Genomic DNA, 19,219 nt, shown 5'->3' with positions numbered 1-19,219 from the left:
TAACTACCAAAATACTTTGAAACTTGCTGTATGTTGGATAGGATTTTATGGTTGTTTCAGTGCTTTTACAGATTACTGGATTCATATCTTCAAACTCGCTTGCCTTCTGCTACTGCTGTACACCTGGATTATACTTAAATTATCAAAAATTTATGATGCGTGGAAACAGTTTGTTTCTAGGTTATCACAAAATGCATAATCCACATTATTCCTTGAAATTAAGGGCTATTTGAGCACTCTAAAATCGTGTTTAGTATAAAATTTTGTCCTTTGTCTGTGGGTGAGAACTTAAAATCAGGGTCATATATATATAATTTTATTATATCAGTTTCCCATAAGGTCATAGTTGTTACTCTATCTTTGAGTTGTTCTTTCGATTTTCAACAACAAAACCCTTTAAAAGGCTGCAAACCTTCATGAATGTCTTATTTCCTGGTTTTGTAGTAGATTTATTTCTGATGTCTACTGATCAGTTTTTAATACCAATTCTGGAGTATGCAAGTTAGCTCAGCTGCCATTTGGTAAACCCAGATTCATATTTCATGCATATGTTTCATGACTGTATGAACATGTGTCTCTTCTGCATTTTTTTGTGGGTGGTAGGATATTTTTGTTTGGTTTTTTTGTGGGTGTTTTTTTGCCATCCAGAGCGATGGATGGCTATTGCATCTGCTACAGCTGCTTCTTACAAGGGCCTCACTGAACATGGCTGTCTTATTGCATTCAAGCCATTTTCAGAAAAAGAATTATGCTGGGTTTGCAAGTAAAATCTAAATGGGTTTGAACTAGAGTTTGTACTTTTCATCCATAGTCAGATTATAAACTACATAGCATACGAAGAAAATGCCATGAGATAACTGTATGCCTAACTTCTCTTTTACCCACATTACTCTCTTTGTCCTCTCCTATGCTGATCATGTTGCACAAGACAGAAGAGCATCTCTTCCAGGCATCTCTTGGTGACCTGGTCATGTTTCTGTTACCGGTGCTGATGTTTCAGCCCAGGGACTGAAATTACAGCAGACCCACACTGTTTTATCCAGCCTTGGGATAAGAAGTTACCTTAAGTTGAATGTACAGTTACTATCTATATATGGGGTGTGTGTAGTCTTAATTTGTTTTTAAAGGTTTGCTTTATTAATATATTGATATATCTTTAAAAAAACCAAAGATTAAAATACACCTAGGATTACCATTTGAAATTATATTTGGAATGACCTGTGCCTGTCTGTATGTTTATATCTATTATGTTACTAACAGTTTAGTTTTAGAAATATTTTTGAAGTCATTTTCTAAGTTAATTCTCTGGACTGTTCTCCATGATTTCAGAAGAGATGTGTATCTTAACTGTTTACTCCTGTTTTTTATAGATGGCTATACAACAGATGACATTGAATTTTACTGGCGTGGGGGTGATAATGCAGTCACAGGAGTGACAAAGATCGAACTGCCACAGTTCTCCATTGTAGACTACAAGCTTATCACCAAGAATGTTGTTTTCTCTACAGGTTTGTGGAGGGGAAGCTAAAAGGGGAATTCACTGGGAAGACTTTTAGAAATGGGTTAGTTCTTAGCACGCAGCTCAGGATCTGAGCAAAAATTTTTAAAACAGGAATAAATTAGAGCAGCAACTGTAAATTTTGAAAGCAGTTTTTATTACAGCTTTCATAGTGTATAAGGCATCACTCATTAACATATGAAGAGGATACAGTAGTAAATGTTAAGGCTCAGTCAAATAAGCTGTATGTTCTGTTTTCCTGTGAAAACTGATTAAGCCACTTATACACCTCAGCGCCCTAAATCCAACAAGAAGTAACCCAGCCTGTAGAAAATTTAGGAGCCTTTCTCTCGCTATTTCTAGATATTCCTTTTGCCAAGCTGTAAATGTATTAGACTAATTATTTTGTCTTCACTGTAAAACCTTTAAATTCCTTGTTCCACAGGATTTATAGTTTAGCTTATGCTAGCAAGCATATGACTTTCTGAAGGCTGAAAAGATGCGTCATGAGGAGGAGTAGAAAACAAGTTTGGATTTCATAAAAAACAGAACAAGAAACGACTAGAACATTTAAATGACAGATCGTTCAATAGAGACAAGAGTTGGGTTGGGCTATTACTATGCGATGTTCTCTACCTCCTTGAGAAAGCTGCTAGGTGTGGTAAAAAAAAAAAAATCTTCAAAACTCACTTTCTAGATATGGATAAAATCATCTTTGGAGAGAGTATAGAAGGACTGTGCATCCCAAATTATTCAAGCAGAAATGGGACTTGAATAGTGATCTCTAGTCACCCATTTCAACAAGTGTTTCATACATCGAAATGTTTCTGGTTTCCAGTGACAAAAGGCGAGCGTCTTACCGCTTGGAGAGAAGGTTAGAATAAGGGTTATGCTGAAGTAGGCATATCACAGCTTGTCAGGAAGAAGCATTTCTATGCTTTGATGCTCTGAAAGGTATTTTGGCTGTTGATTGTTGAATATTATGATTACCAGCGTATATGCACCTAGAGCATCCTTGTACTTTGGAATAAAAGATTATTTAATCCTAGTTCTTGCTAGAAATTCTGCAGCTGATTATCCTGGATCTTTCAACTCTGTGTGTACAGTATGTTGCATGAAACAATAAAACCGAAATGACAGAAAAATGTTTTCAGGCTTTATACAAGAAAATTATGGCCATACCAAATACTCTCTTTTAGGTGCCTACCCAAGGCTGTCTCTCAGCTTTAAACTTAAGAGAAACATTGGTTACTTCATTCTGCAGACCTACATGCCTTCTATTCTGATCACTATCCTGTCCTGGGTTTCCTTCTGGATTAATTATGATGCTTCAGCTGCAAGAGTTGCTTTAGGTAGGCATTTTTACACATCTTATACAGTGTGCATTAGCTGAATGCCTTTTCTTGCTTCTGGCTTAGTGGATAGTGCATGATTTGAAAAATAAATCTGTTAGATCTTTTTATGTCTGGCTTGTTAAGCTTTGTATTATTTGAATCAGCATATAAATCATTACAATTTAAATAAAAATTAAAGTGATTTCATGTCTGAATTAGCTAACTGTATAATCATTGTAACCAGAGTTAGCCTAATTGTCTCAACATTTTCTGTTGGTTTACTGCTTGTTTTTTCTCCAAGAGAGTGTATTTAGTTTGCTTTTGCCCATGGCAGTCCAGAATACACATTCAACACTGTTATGGATTATAAATTGCTTTTCCTTTCAGGTATGAATTCAATAAAGTTTTACCAGGGTTGTGTAGCTAACTTCTCCTTAAATTGAGGGCTTTTTTCCTTAATGTTACCTTACATTCTAAAAGCAAAACCATTTCCCTAATTAATCTCTAGAGTACTCTTATATCACTAATCCCACGTGTGTTTGTTTATACTGTGCCCCTCGTCAGAGGATCCAAGCATGTTACAAAAATAAATATAAGTATCTATTGCCAGATTTTGTATAAATCAGACCGATTCCTGCCACTACAGCTCTCGTAGAGATAAAATAAATAAATCACCATAAAAGATACAGTTGAAAATCTGACATTTTAACTTTATAGAACACTGAGTTTTACCAGGCCTTTCTGTGTAGCATTTTCCCATAATTCAAGACTGCAGACATCCTGAAAATTATGGAGGAAGCAAGATAACCGTGACTCTAGGCTGGTAATTTGTAACTGAGACTCATTAGAGAAGGTTACAGCTTATCTGGTAAAAAACATACTCATAGAATTCAACTACTGTTTGTTTGATTGAACATGATTTATTACACGTGTAATTTTCTTTGCTGTACAAAAAATTAAAGACAAAGATAAGGAATATAGACAGAGATTTTCCACCAGGAAAAAAATGTAGACTTCTTCGCTCTAGCACTTGAATATTATGAGCCATTATGCTAGGAAATGAAAATTAATTCAATCAATAGACTTGTCAATTCTTTTTTCCAGGAATCACAACTGTGCTTACAATGACAACAATTAACACCCATCTTCGAGAGACTCTTCCCAAAATTCCATATGTGAAAGCCATTGACATGTACCTTATGGGATGTTTTGTCTTCGTTTTCATGGCTCTGCTGGAGTATGCATTGGTCAACTACATCTTCTTTGGCAGGGGACCTCAGCGTCAAAAGAAAGCAGCAGAAAAAGCTGCCAGTGCCAACAATGAGAAATTGCGAATGGATGTCAATAAGGTAAATTGAAATGGGGATGTATTTTTAGCATTGCCCCAGAAAGACAGACTTTCACTTCTGCCAGACAGAGCTTTAAAACGTAATTTCTTGTAGAAAATGAGTGGAGTGGGATTATTATGATCTTGTTTTAGCTCTGCAGAGCAGTGTACTTAGCCACCTCAGCAATGAATGCTGCCCTCTAGCCTGGAAAACTGAATGACTCTTTTCTAAAGCATAAACTCAGTGAAGCTTTACTGTGAGATGTTTTCTCAGTCAGGATGTAGAGTTAAACATGTCTAATCTGTTTCCAAAGGAAGAAATCCAAAATGATGGCTATAGCTGATATTCTAGTAAGAGCTGTATGGAACGTTGGAAATAAAACCTAAATTTAACCTGCTTTCATAAATCTTTCAGATGACCCGGATAAGAAATATTTGCCTCAGAAGTGTTTAAAGCTTGAAAAGTTTGCATATTTTCAACATATAATGGCACAGGATACTGTTGACTAAATGAGAAACTGCTCAGAAATAAAGCATCAACTTGCTGTGCACTTAATTTTGAATCTAAAAATGGTTCCCTGGGGATGGAGAATTGAGGCAGAAAATACATTTGCCAAGATACACACTTTTGGAAAAAGTATCCATTATGCCTAATGAAAATGGAGCACTTATCATAAAGCACTTGTCATTTTTCACTTTGACCATTTTGGATGAGTTTCACACAGTGGCAAATCTGGGCTGAATGCTAAAATGTACTCAGTGTGAAATGTATAAACTTTCACAGACATGCAAAATTGGAAAGTTAAATAAAGTTAAATTTATTTTTTCTTTGGCACAGGAACCTTTTGGAATTTGTAATTCAGCATGATACTCCAACGGAAAAAAATAAATTGGAATTTAAAAAAGAAATCATCTAAATCAGAAAAAACCCCTAGTGATTATTTGTGAAGTGGAAACATAAGTTTCATACAGCTCTAGTGGAATTTCTCACGTTTGTTCAGAACTTCTGCACTACCATAGTGTGCCTGCAGACAGAAGAACATCTTGTTCTGTATTTGCTGGAACAACAAAAATCCACCACATGTCAATAACATAAAACAGTTAGTTTTATAGGTTATAGTTTATAGTCTTTTAAAATGGAGGATTATATTGTCATGGCTCAGATTTCACCTGTTCATTAATTTATTTTTTTCTTTTTAACTTGAGAGAAATGTGTTTTAATGAATGAAGGCAAATGTATAATAATGAGATTAATTTTGATGTCATAGTACCATAGATCATCTTTTACCATTGTAAAGTTCATGAAGACACTGTAAAATCTTTTTCTTTCTACTGGTGATTTTTCAGCAATTTGAAAAATCTGCAAGCTTTTATTTAATTTATGAAGTTTATTTTTTTAAAAATCAGTTTCCCCTTAAACAATCAAAGTTATTAACTAAGAAATCTTGTAGGTAATTTTATGAGAGTAGATCTGCATTGACCTGAAGTCTTTCCTCTAACATCAATGGAAATTTCAGGTCCATACGTGTCATAGTGTCACCACTAGCTGAGGTGTATTTTTGTATAATGTCTCACTTGTGATATTTTCTATATACTTATACAATAGATATTTCAGCCATGTAACAGAATAGCCAAGTGGCAAACCAGTGGCAAACTGCTAATCATGAACTAGAATTTGAAAGCACTAACTAGTGTACTAATCCAATCCAGTAAACAGAGTAAATTAATTCCAGTAACTGTTGCAGAAATTCACCAGCCTACAGGATTATCACAGTATACTGGGAACAACTTTACATTATTTATATTTTTCTATACTGAGCCTTTTGCTTAATATAGCAGGCCAGCGTGGTTCATAGTGTATGGCAGTTGTGCTCTGGTAGCCAGATACACTCTGATCTGATTATCAGGTTTGCAATCCCTTAAGCAATTGATAGAGAGTCAAATAGGAGAGGATCAGAAAAGAGAAGTGATCAGAGAACGTTGTCCTGCTGCGCGTAGACTGCTCTGGGGAGTAGGAAAGGAGCTGACAGCTGTTCTTGCTGTCTGACCAGCAGCGAGAAAACAGATTCATATTTAATGGACGTGAATATTTTATGTATGAAAGGGGGCCAAATATCATATAATTATTTTCATGTACAAGAACCAGAAATGGTCCTGAACTGCTGAATTTGGTTCAGATGCAGGTTTTTGTAAAAACCCATTTTAGAAATGGGATCAAACAAACACTCCATCTTCAGTTAGGATCCGACATTGACGGACTAATTTTACAAAGTATGAGTGTTCTTTTCTGATATTACTAGATTTCTCTTGTATCACTATATGGAATATTATGAATTTATCAGAAATGGGTACTATGTGAGAAAAGATTAATGCCATGTGTAATAAACCTCAAAACACGAGGGTGAAAATGTCTATACAGCTGTGTTACTGCATTTAGTATAGACATTGTAAAAAAAGGTGGATAAACAGTTATTGGAACTGCTGCTTGTAGTGCAGCATCTTTGTTTATATATTATAGACCAGCAAATCTGTAATGGATTTCTTCAGATTCCAACAGCATTTTTTGGTAACACCTCTTACAACTTTTTGAATAAAAAGCAGTGAATAGATTAGTCCTTCCATCCACAACTACTTGCAGAATCAAAGTAGAAGTTAATACATACTCCCTGTTCTCTGGTATGGAGAGATTCCAGGGCAGGCACAGACATTGATAGTCTCTCTATTTTTCTCTGTTACTCAGAATATACTAGAGAGCCTACAAAACAGTACAGAAACACAACAGAAGCTCTTCTTCCATGACTGTGGTATCTGCTGAATCCATTGTAAACCCTTGGAGATTTTGGTGACTCAGGAGGAGAACGTCCTGTTTTTTCCATTTGAGCGAACACCATCAGGCTGGCTGCAGAGCTTCCCCTGGGCTATTCCAGATGAAACTGTGGCCAAATCTTTCTTTAAATTTCATACTGTATGCATGTCATATGCCCAGTATGGTGGTTTTCGTTTTGGTTTGGGTTTTTTTTGAATCATAGAATCATAGAATAGTTTGGGTTGCAAGGGACCCTTAAAGGTCATCTAGCTCCAACCCCCTGCAGTGAGCAGGGACGTCTTCAACTAGATCAGGTTGCTCAGAGCCCCATCCAACCTGGCCTTGAATGTTTCAGGGGTGGGGTGTCTACCAGCAATCTGAGCAACCTGTTCCAGTGTTTCACCACTCTCATCATAAAAAATTTCATACTTCTATCTAGTCTGAATCATCACAGAAGATTGTAACTTCATATACTCCCTTTTTCAAAGGGAGTAATAATCTAATATATTTCAAAGATTGTTGGCCCTGTTTGGGGTAAGGGAAAGGAAGAGAAGGGTTTGGGCCTATATCTTGATTTGCTTCTTGAATTGTGAAACCTGAGTAATAAAATCATGAAGAAATTTAAAGAACATAAAACTCAAGGAAGATTCAGACTCAGTTAGCAGCAGATACACTATCACAGACTTGTTAAATCGTATTGGACATGCTTAATTTTCTTTACAGTGACTTCAGGTTAAAATGGCTGTGTGTATGATTGTTCCACTCTTGAAGTTTCTCAAGCTTCATTCAGCAGTTTATTCCTTTAGTCTAACTCATTGTTAACTTTGTCAAGGCTAATTGTTCTCTCTGTAGATGGTCGCATTGCTGCTTACAGGTAAATCACTGGCTTTGTTTTTACTCTAGACACCATTCATTTATTGGAGATAGCGTTCACATAATTTCCTCACCTTGCTTTTCAAGCCTATTGTCTTATGTTAATTTCTTCAAATACCTTTATTCCTTTATTATCTTTATAGTCTCAAGTTTTTGAATCTCTTCTGTTCTGAATAGCATAGTACTGCTATAGGTAAACTGGGAGTGTTGTATTTCTGCTTGAAGACCTAATACATGTCGTAAAGTCTGGTACATATACTCTAACCTGTTGTTACGCCATTTTATTCAGTGGATTTTTCTATTTCAAATAGGAATGTTGACAGTCATCAACATCCTTCTGATCCTTTGTGGGCATATTTCATACTATCTTTCTTCAGGCTCAAGGCACTAATCTAATATATTGGCTGTGCTTTTCCAGATGATTAACAGACATGTTAAAAAGTAGGGCCAAATTCTAACCTCTGGCTTCACAATATTGTTCAGCTGATTGTCTTCCTATGGGTATTTATACATATATCTGGGACATATAATCTGTTCAGTTTTAAGATAATATGTCAAAGACTTTAATGAAAGATGTAACTTTCATCTGTTAATTCTGTAATTACATAAAAATGGTCTGGAAGTATTTGGTCTAGAAGCCTCTATGAGGCATTTTTTTCTTCTAATGGTTATTTTTTGGGATAGAAGGGGGCAGGGGGAGGGAAACAAGCTACTGGGATATAACCCTTCAAGTTTTCTCCTTTATGAAGCCTGGCTTTGTCTTCAAGGAGATGATTAGCCTAACCAGGATCTCTGTAGAGCCTGGTACAACTGCAAATAATTTCTGATGTAGACCCCCAGCCATTTTAATATACTTAATTTCTGTTAAGGCAGTTCAAATAATGTGCTTCTTGGTGCTTTCTTGGTACTGATTTATTCCCCATAGGTTTCTTCCAGAATCCAGTAGCAAAGGTATTTTTGATTAATTTTTAAATTTTCCCTTACATTGTTAGACTCAGTAATTTTACCTTGAATGTTTCCATCTTGGAAGTGTGGCTTAGATGGGCTTGCTGACACTGATCACTGTGATGTGTCTGATGCATCTTCTAGTCTTTGTGTTGTTCAGGATTTGTGGTCTGATTGCCTCCCAAGCTCTGTATTTTCAGTATATTTTCCTGCATTACTAAATTCCCAGTCAACCTGCTGCTTATGCTGTTGTTACATCTTTTGGATTCTATTGCTTTTTTTTCCACAGTTGCTTGTGTAACTCATTTGATTCAGACTACAACATGCATTAATTGACTTCTTTGGAGGTGTAAGTAAGGTGAAAATGCTTTTCAATATCAATGATATCTGTGTATTTGTTATTCTGGATAGATCAGAAAACTCCGTTACAGCTATGTGGTAATTTAATGGAAACCAGAACTGTCACTGTAAAGACCATGTTAAAAGTACTGGGCTGAATGAAAGGCTGATTCTTCTTCCTCTGTAAAGAAGTGCTTCTTGCATCTTGCCATCTGTACATTTGACAAGGGGTGATAATAATGGAAAAGCAGCTGTATGCCATCCTCTTCTAAAGCAACAGAGACTGCAAGTGTGTCAGGCAGCAGAGATGATACTCGCTGTGAGTATTGATATCGCTTCCTACATCAAGGCTCTTGTTAAAAGAAGGGCTACAGATCCATCCCTTGATGGACCACCTTTGTCAGTCTTTTCTTAGACATCAGTATGGTTTCCTTACCAGGATATTAGCTAGAAACAGGATGTGATACTTGCATTTTGTCAACCCAGATACCAATGGTACATCTTGCTGCATCTTGCCTTTCATTTCTAGTCTATCTTTCTAATGCTTACATGCATGTTATTCAGGTAGTCTTTAAATTATTTCTAAATTATTTTAATTTTTTTCTTTATAGTTAGTTCATCTAGGTTTAGAACAGTTTATTACTGCAAATTAACATTTCTTATATAAAATTTGTTTGTTATATTCTTTCAAAGTAATCTGATTTGCCACTTCACAGAAGTGGCATTATGTTGTGCATAATGTACATACATCACTGAATGTGGTTTTAGAATGTATATAGTTGCAGTAATGATTGAAGCCTAGATGTTTCCAACCTAGCTTAAAGCACAGAGGTGCTGTAAGTGTACAGGCTATATACCTGAAGTACATGATAACATAAGTCACATAAATAAAACTACCTCTGATTTTGCAATCATGCTGTTGTTCCTGTGAACATTAATAAAGCAATTTCCCTCTGGAAAAGAGAGGGAAAATGTCAGCATATTACACAACATTTCATACAATTGTTTATACAGATTTATTCAGTCACTTTTTTTAAATAAATGTGAGCTGACATTGCTAACCTCTGTATGTTTATATAAGGGTTTTTCTCTGAACACAAAGACTTTTTTTAAATATACTGAGTGTATTTTTAAAACAATGAGTAATTCTTTACTCAGTAGTCTTTGTGTTACGTAAGGCATTCAGTCAACATGCCTGAAAGTCACAGTGCATTGCTGTTACACAGTGCCAAGTAACAAACAAGTGAAAGTGTCAGACTAATGACGTTTTTGTATCAGAAATTTGGATACCAAGTAGAAAACACATAATTTTAATATGATAATGAGATTAAACAACATATTAATAGATTTGAATCACAATAGAAATATTCACTTGAAGAATGAATAGCGATCTAAGAAGGTTTGAACAAATATAGGTATCTTTGCAATTCATTGCCCTCCTGACACACTGTTGTTATATCCAAATTAGCACACAGTTGCTACAGGAGATGGGATGGCAAGGAAAGAACAGATGGAAGCTTAACCTGCCCTCAGCTGCACTTAACTTGGTAACTTTCTTCCCCTTCAAGTTGTCTCAGATGCTGAGTTTTTCCCGTACAACTTTTTGACCAAGGAAAAGAGTCTGACCGAGTTTTACCAGAAAAGTTGAATAGGTCTCTTCAGATCTTTCATTTTCAGAAGACTCCACTGCATTGTCAGAGTTTTAAGACAAACAAGACCACGCAATTACCTATTTCACAACCGATTGCACCTAATTATTTCACCTATGCATCTGGACAAGCTGAGGATGGACAGTTTCTGGCCATTGTATGGTCTAGCAAGGAAATGGGGCTCTCACAGCATCCTCCTCCTCTAGGTGCCCATTTTCAGAATCACTGGCTTATGTATGTGTGCTGTTTGAACACAAAGACTGAACACTTTTTGTTTCATTGTGTCAGCAATGCCATCCGTCATAGTAGCACACTTGGAAATGGCACAGAGTCAGCTCAGGTATTGCTTTGCTACCTGCCATTTCCCACGACATCTTCCAAAATTCTTTTCACCACTTTACTAGTGAATAAGTGGAAGAGCCTGTGCATTTTTTTCACTGTCATATCCATAGATGTCTCTTTTGAAAAACAGGGGTGGAATTAGATGGAGTGTGTTAACTTGGGCCAAGGTGAATCCTTTGATAGATACATGTGGCCCTTTGCAGGCCCACTTGTGATAGCTTTCAGCACACTGCAAACAGACAAGGTGTAAAGGTGCATTAACAGGGCTACAGGCCTGTGATAATACACCTTGCTTCAAAGCAACGCTCATTAGCTTAGGCTTGGCTAATGCCTTTATTTCCCCTCTGATTTACTGCTGGTTTGCCTCTGGCCTTTTCAGTTCACAGCAATATTTGTTCATTTCTATCTGAAGAAATCATGTCATGCACCTCTAGTGAGGAAGAATTATTGCAGAGGTACCTAAAACCAGTCAGTATTTATTACATACATAGAACTGCACCTTATTCCCTATGCAGTAGAGATACTTCCAGTATAAAACATGAGTAAACATGTAAAACATGTTCACACAAGATGTAAAAGCTTTTGGAAAAAAGAGGAATTTTAAACTGGCTATGTGAACAGACTCAATAAACTGAACAGGACATTAAAACACTAAGGCAACATGAAGCTCTTAAAATTTCAGTCTAAAATCTCAAATCCTCACTTCTTTATATCGCTGGAACTAATGCTGCCACTGTCCAGATTTCAGTGAAAGCACTCATGCTTTTTCTTTCCCCTCCAAGGAGAGTTTTTCTTTTGTTTGCTGTACAGGTAAAGCTGCACATGGACTGATTCTTGATCCAGGGTCAGGAGGCATTCCTTACACAGAAGTATATTGAAGGACATGTAATAAAAGTAGGCATGGATTATAAAAGCTCAGCCTTTCTTCTAAATTTACATTCATGCATTATCAAGGAGCAACTTGCATATGAAACAATCAGCAATGCACAAAGTGCTTGGCCAGCCTCTTCATGTCTTCTTGAAACCAGAGGTTTGATAGGAGTAAATTTGAGGAAGTTCCAACTTTAGCCCAGAGCACTTTGCAGAAGCCATCAGAAGGTGATTTATTTCCACAATCCGTAGTGGTATTCCACATGACATCTGAATAAAGGTCAAGTCAACTGCGTGAGGTTTTCTTTTTGCAGCCGCGCTCCTTCAAATGCCATGTTTAATTCATGTAAAACCAGTGCGTTGTTTAAAGCACATTATCCCTTTTGCTTTTGTAGTGCATCTACAAAACTGCTATCCACCTGTGACCCTAAATTAAATACACTTTTGGTTGCAAAAAAAAAAATCTATTCATGCAGTTTATATCATTATTTCAAATTGTGGGGAAATAAGGCACAAAAAAGGCAAATGATGTAAAGTGAGGTAGAAGAAATGTATGTAGCTGCAGTCCAGAAGGCATGTCTGGCTAGTGAATTTGGTGAGTTGATTTCCCAAAGCAGATCAGCTCTAAAGAGTTTGCCAAGCTTTAATTGAATGGCCATGAGTCAGCCGATTTCTATCCAAAAAATAAGTTGTAACTGTAAATGTTATGTGCTAGGGGATATAACCTAGCTGTGCTCATGAATCTTGAGATCACTGGATTGTGTACACTGGGGTGGCACTAAGTGGTATAAATATTATTATAATGTAGATGGCTGTTTGTCAACCCCTTTGTTTTATTTATAGTGTCTATAATGATCATGTTTGGTTTCTTTTTGCAGATAGCAATGAATTGTCATATCTAATTTAGGGGAAATTATTTCAGGTGATCCAAAATCTGTTTATAAAATCAGAACGATAGTATCCCAAACTGTTAAGAAGGAGGATGCATATTTCAAAACCCTCTTTTATAGTTTTTACCCATCTTTAGTCTATTGGTAACTATTAATTATGCTTTACCTTTGTTGTCATTTGCTCTGTAAGATTACCTAGACTGAAGCAAGTTAATACTTTGAACACTATTAAAAACCCTCAAAATTGCTGTGTTAGAACACATTCTAAAGACTTTTTCCCAATATTTCAAAAATATTTTTTTCATCAAAATCTTTTTTTTTTCTTTTTCCCACCAGTGGAAACATTATAATTCCCAGGAGAGACATGGTGCAGTCACTCTGCAGCATGCCACAGAGACTGCTAGTCTTGCATGAAGATAAAGATAGAGCAAGGTTAATGAGCAGAAAAGCCCAAACAACCTAGGAATGACATATCTAGCAGTTTTCGTAACAAAATATTACTGATGTAGCATATGAACTGAGCATCCATTCAGACATGTAGAAATTGTATACTTTCTTATATATATTTTTTTAAAATGATGTTAGGGTTTGTATTGCATACATGTATGTTCAATTTAATGAAAGTCATGCTGGACTGTGAAGACCTATGTTTTATCGGTAAGTTCACTTGGTTACTCATTCTTTTGGATACTAGCTGGTTCCCCAGAATTCCACATACGGAGAAAGATAGATACCAGGAGTTAGTTTCTCACAGAACCTAGGAGAAAGGTTAGGAGGTCGGTACGATTATGCCTACATTTAAGTATGTGTGTGTGTATATACAAACATACATGTATATATATATGAATATATCTTTCTTACTCGTTAGATACTACTTTTAAGAATCCTTTTGTAATGATATAAAGTTATATTAAAACATAGAAGCCTAAATCTTATTTACTCTTATGTCTCCATTCCTCTTTTTAGAAGTGGGAGAGACTTGAAATTAGTTTTCTTCCCCCCACAAAACGCTTGTTGAGCCTTCTCCCTAAACTTAATGGATCTTAAAGCTACATACAAAAAGCCCTGTGTGCCTGTCCTTACTCATGTCCTCAAAATGAACTCAACTTTCTGGTAATTTAGTTGTCAGAAACGTAATGCTTTTGGGCTCGCCTGAAGGATGCAACAGTAAAGGTCACACAGCCTAAATCAGCATGATTATTTTCATGTAATGTCTTGTTTGGGCCACTTTCTGTCCGTGTATTTTTGAGTATTCAAAGGTTCCTGCAGGTAACTGGAAATGAGGGTCTTCAGAAGTAGTAGATTTTAATTTACATTTTGCTAGGTGGAATTCTGAGGTTTTATACTTTCAAGCTACAGCAGTTTTGGGTAGGAAAACTTAAGTTTCAATTGTTGCGTGGAAGGTCTTTTGTTTATTAAAATACATGATAATATAGCTGAAGGAGAAGATCTAAAAACCATGTAGGTACCATCTGAAGAGGGCTAGCTGTTGTGGGGGATGATTCTTCAGCTTTTCTTTCTTCTTCCTTTCTGTGTTGTGAGGCATATACAGTATATAACAACTTTCAAATTAAAAATAAGGCTATATTTGGCCTCATTAGCTCATTAATAGCTTTCTCAGTTGTGAGTAGATTACCCTTCCCAAAATGCGTCTTATGAAACTTTTATAACATTGAACAGAATTGTATTTTACATAAACGCCTACCACGTTTGCATGTTAGTAAACTATTTTTTTCTCATCTCCATAAAATTATGTCAAGAACAAACTGCACGCTATTGCCAGAAAAAAAACAGTCTTTTTTCCTTCATTATAAATGTGTTCTAAAATTCTCCTACTATCCATATATTTATATTTTATATGTGTGTGTATATATATATATTGCTATAAAACTATAATAACTTTAATCAAACTCAAGTTTGGTTTAAATTTACAAGCACAGAAGGCCACCAAAATGTCAGGAAGGAAACTATAATACAATTTTTATTTTCTCTAGAATTAATGCATACACAAAACCAATTTAAGTATAATAAAAAATTTGAAATTATACATAATACTGGTATGTGTTCTGCATACACAGAAATTTACTTAGAAACAAATCTGAAATGACTAACCATGTCTTGGCAGCAAATTTTCTTCATTCTTGTCACTCATTTTTAAATGAGTGACAAAATGTTAGACTCTCCCCAAAACAGCAGACTATCAGTGTATGAGTAAATCATGCAGGAATGTTCTAATTCAGTCAGCAAGTTCAGATTTTCTGTTTATTTTAAAGCAGAATGCTTTTCATTTTAATATTGTCAGGACTAGTCCTCTGATCCTTGCAGTATCTAGAACTGTGAAACTGGCAGTATCTCAGGCTTCTAAATCAGCACTGAACATGATCATAAGAAGTACATTTCTAGATCTTTTTTAATTTGGAAATCTGTTGCCAAAAGTTAGAAATTCATCTTTATTTTCTTTATAATGAAAACTTGCCAGTGATTTTTACATAGAAAAATCTCAAGAGTTTTCTTTCCATTTTTTTGTTGAATTAATTACAATTTCTCTTCAGTATTTTATCTGGCCTTTGTCCCAGAGTTTTTCCTTGGACCTCGTGCTGCCTCTGGCCGTGTTAATCTTTGGGCTGGGCCCATGAATTACGTTGTTCGTCTTCCCCAAAATCACGAGCCTAGGTTTGTTGACAAGTGAGTATATCATGGTCAGATAGATTAAATGCTGGTAGACTGCCATACAGTCCGCCCACTCTCATGACAAGTCTGTACTGTATAGCTCTTTGCATGTTGCATTTGACTTCAAACAAGAAAAATAACATCTATGTATTTTACAGAAGTCTGTTCTAGAGGAGCAACTTTATCAGCCTTGTTTTTACTGTCTAGTTCATATATCAAAACCATAACTATATCCAAATCATACCTTAGAAATTTTGCCTGTTGTGATGATAGTCAAATGTTCCATGTGTTTTTCATGAAGCTTTCTTATATAAGTAATTTTGCAGTGTTTCAGTAGTAGATTTTTGGTGCTAGGTGTAGCTGTTAAAGTAGATTTTGTAAGACAACGTAATAACAGCTTATAGGCATAGCAGAAGTTTGATGAAATTTTGGTCTTATTTATCACAGATGGAAGAGAGCACCTTTTAGGATGTGGGTTCTCGCTGATGTGTTATTCATTTCTATTATCTGCAAGAGATTTAAATGTATACATGTAAACGGGATGATATTGTAACAAATACATAACAAATACTGCATCAGACCAGTATTAGTAAGATTCGGGGCTGCCTAACACCTTGTTTCTTGGCAAAATGGTAGAATTTAGAGCTGCTGTTAATTGGTACCCCAGAAGACTTCTATTCCAAATTACCTGCCTTGGCTTCCTCCTACATGTCTCAGTAGTAGAAAATTGTAACTGAAATTTTAAAAATGCCAGTTCTACTTACATTGCTTCTTTTATGTTTATTTTCAGTCAAAGATAGATTATTTTTTCCCATTTTAGTATTTAAAAAATGTGCCTTGTAAAAATAAATGCTTTCAGGAAGTTCAGATAGATTAATTTTTAAATTTTTCAACTTCCCTCCTAGAGAAGATTTTGACACTTATCTTTAACATAGAAGAGGTTTCTTCTTTCATGGAAGTGTTTCATTTTTAAGATAGAACCACTTACAAAGAATTGTTTTGATCTTAGTGATGACTTTTGCAATCGTTGTAGAAAAAAAAGACGTCTGTACTTGAAATTTCTAGAAGGGAAGGTAACTACCTTTAAATATCATCAATATGAAGCTTATTTAGATATGAAGACTTCTCAGTTAGAATTCTCCTTAACTATTATTTAGCTCCACCATTATGATATGTCCTTGCAGGTTAAAAAAAAAAGTGTTTCCTCCTTAAGTGTACATGCATTATTTGTGGTTTTGGATTGAGAGTGAAAGTGTCATTCACAGGAAATCACTTGAAAACTTGACTAACCTTAATACTTATTTAAATCTCATTAATGTTTCTGCTTAAGTAAAGTTACAAGCTCATTTCCTGAATCAGATACCTGTTTAATGTTTATGGTCAACTATATTTGCTGCACTGGAATGGAAATTGCATGTACAACATCAAGGCCTTATGTAATTTGTTCCTTCCACTTTACTAGAGATTGCATTGGACTAAATTATCTTGGCCAAAAGCGAAATGGAGGAAGATGTTTCTCTACAGAATCATAGCGTGCTCTCTATTTTTCTTTCTTGGTTGGCTAAGGCAATTTATCCCCCTTTACTCCAAAAACCCCAGGGTTGTTTTTACAATATTTTAGAAGATGTCGGTGTAAGATTCAAGCTGAGGACAGGACACCAGTAAGCCATTTCCCCATTTTTTCCTATTCTGTGCCATAATTCAAACAGCAGTCCTGATTTTGCCTATTTCACTTGTTGGCTTTTGGTTTAGAGCATTGGATTCTGTGCAGCAGTTTGAGCAAGTTCGTATTTCATGATTTTTATTGAAATGTCATGAAGCCAAAGATACTTTAGCCTCTTTCATTTTATGTGAGTACTTATTCTGCAATGTCTTAAGTATGGAATCTTGTAAGTAATGGATGCCGAAAGAAAGCAAATGTTTTCAACCATTCATCCAGAATCCTACAATACTTATGACTAAGTTACTGATGTGTTACTAAAGATAATGATCAAGAAAACACATGTATCAGAGGGTAAAACTGGGTGCCGAGAAATCAAATTGCAAGTACTTAGAGCACTGTTAAAGCTCTGTGTCCAGATCTTGCATTTTCTCTCACTTTCTTTTTTTTTAAATTCTTACAGGTCTCTTGGTTTTTTTGCATAGATTTTTAGGCTTTAAAAAGCTCGAGAACATAAAGAAAATCCTGATATAATTTGCAGAGTTTCTCTGGATTTTCTGACCTGAAACCAAATAAAGGAACCTGAAATTATAAGTCAACCTTATTTTACTGTCCTCTAACTGCATGCTTTACAGCCTGACCCAAATCTTAGGTGTATAACAGAATCCAAGCCAATGCATGCTAATGTGGTTTCATAAACAGTTACTGCAATGCTGTCAATAAATTCGATTTTGTACAGACAATGAAAACGCAATGTTTGTTACGTTACCTTGTGTAGTCAGTATAGTCCCCAGAGATCAGTGGTTCCTAATCAATAAGTCAGACCTTGCTGATGAGATGGGAGATCCTTATTATTGTAAAATGCACTTCATACTTTCACCTATTCTTGCCAGAGCTACTGTGACTAGTCAGGAATGGGATGTTACTGGTTTTCCAAGCAAAGCTCACCTGCTAAGAGTTGGGAAACTATGCTATAGATAGTACTAAGGTCTTTATCTCTAACAAATTAAATTATATGTCTAGTCATGTCAAGTTGGTCTTCATTGTGAAAGGAGTCTTTATTTGTGTCTTCAGTTCTTAAGAATGTCAGCTCACAGGACCTATAAATGCTGAAACCTAATCTCAGGTGTTAATCTTTGTAATAGACTGGGTACTTCTGTTCTCCCTTCATGGTTGAGCTCACCATATTTTGCTTTTGGCTAATGGCCCTGCTTAACAAAAGGATATTTAGTTCAAATTTACAACTGTTTTGTTTCACAAGGTTTTTCCATCAGAAATTCCAAACCTACTGTCTTATTTTATCCATGGCTTTTCTGCCATAAAATGAGCCGTCAGTACATGCCTGTAATGAAAGGTTATAGATGAAAATGAACAGTATATGAGGAATGAAAGCTCAATATTATATCTTTTCAATTCATCAATATAGATTTCCCTTGTACTATAAAGCTGTGTTTAGCATAACAGTAGAGCATAATCACTAAGATGCTGGTTTACTTGATGTTAATAGTTTCAGAGATCTGGTCATCCTTGGAGGATTCCTAATGTACGTATGTGTGTATGTATGTGTGTGGGAGTATAATTTCTTTGTATTTTACAGTTGCTAATTTATTAGTATAAGAGGAATTCCTCAAGAAAGCCATCATTTTGGAGTTTCTAGGTAGCAGGAAGAATATATAATGGTAACATTTCTGCACTTTCCTCTGTATTCCCTTTGTTTGAGGCCATCAAAAAGGTCATGGCCTCTTCCAGGGCTCCAGAGTCAGCTTTTCTTCCAGTTGACCTGGACCTATAAGTGAATATCATTTGCATCATATATTTTGTCATCCATCTTTAAGATTGATTTATAAAAAACTCATCCTCTTGCATGGTTGCTGAGCTCTGGTCATTTCTCCTCCACTTCTGCTTTCACCTTTTATTTCCATGGTACTTGCTGCTGCTGCTTCTTCATCTTCATCCTCCCTTCCTTTCTTGTCCCTGGGAATTATCTCCATTAAGTTTGAACTCTCCTGTTCACCA

General features: G+C 35.7%; 1 protein-coding gene across 6 annotated transcripts in view; it reads left to right on the top strand.

Moving 5' to 3' along the window:
- GABRB2 (gamma-aminobutyric acid type A receptor subunit beta2) overlaps positions 1-19,219 on the top strand; it is a 169,931-nt gene that overhangs the window by 140,401 nt on the left and 10,311 nt on the right. For all 6 annotated transcript variants that reach the window (XM_074838522.1, XM_074838521.1, XM_074838524.1 and 3 more), the window contains 3 exons: positions 1,371-1,508; positions 2,698-2,850; positions 3,937-4,181. In XM_074838522.1, the coding sequence (XP_074694623.1) occupies positions 1,371-1,508; positions 2,698-2,850; positions 3,937-4,181 (536 nt within the window). The remainder of the gene's footprint in view (positions 1-1,370; positions 1,509-2,697; positions 2,851-3,936; positions 4,182-19,219) is intronic.

Source organism: Strix aluco, chromosome 13, assembly GCF_031877795.1.
Source record: "Strix aluco isolate bStrAlu1 chromosome 13, bStrAlu1.hap1, whole genome shotgun sequence".
Taxonomy (NCBI): Eukaryota; Metazoa; Chordata; class Aves; order Strigiformes; family Strigidae; genus Strix; species Strix aluco.
This window is presented reverse-complemented; position numbering and strand designations above follow the sequence as displayed.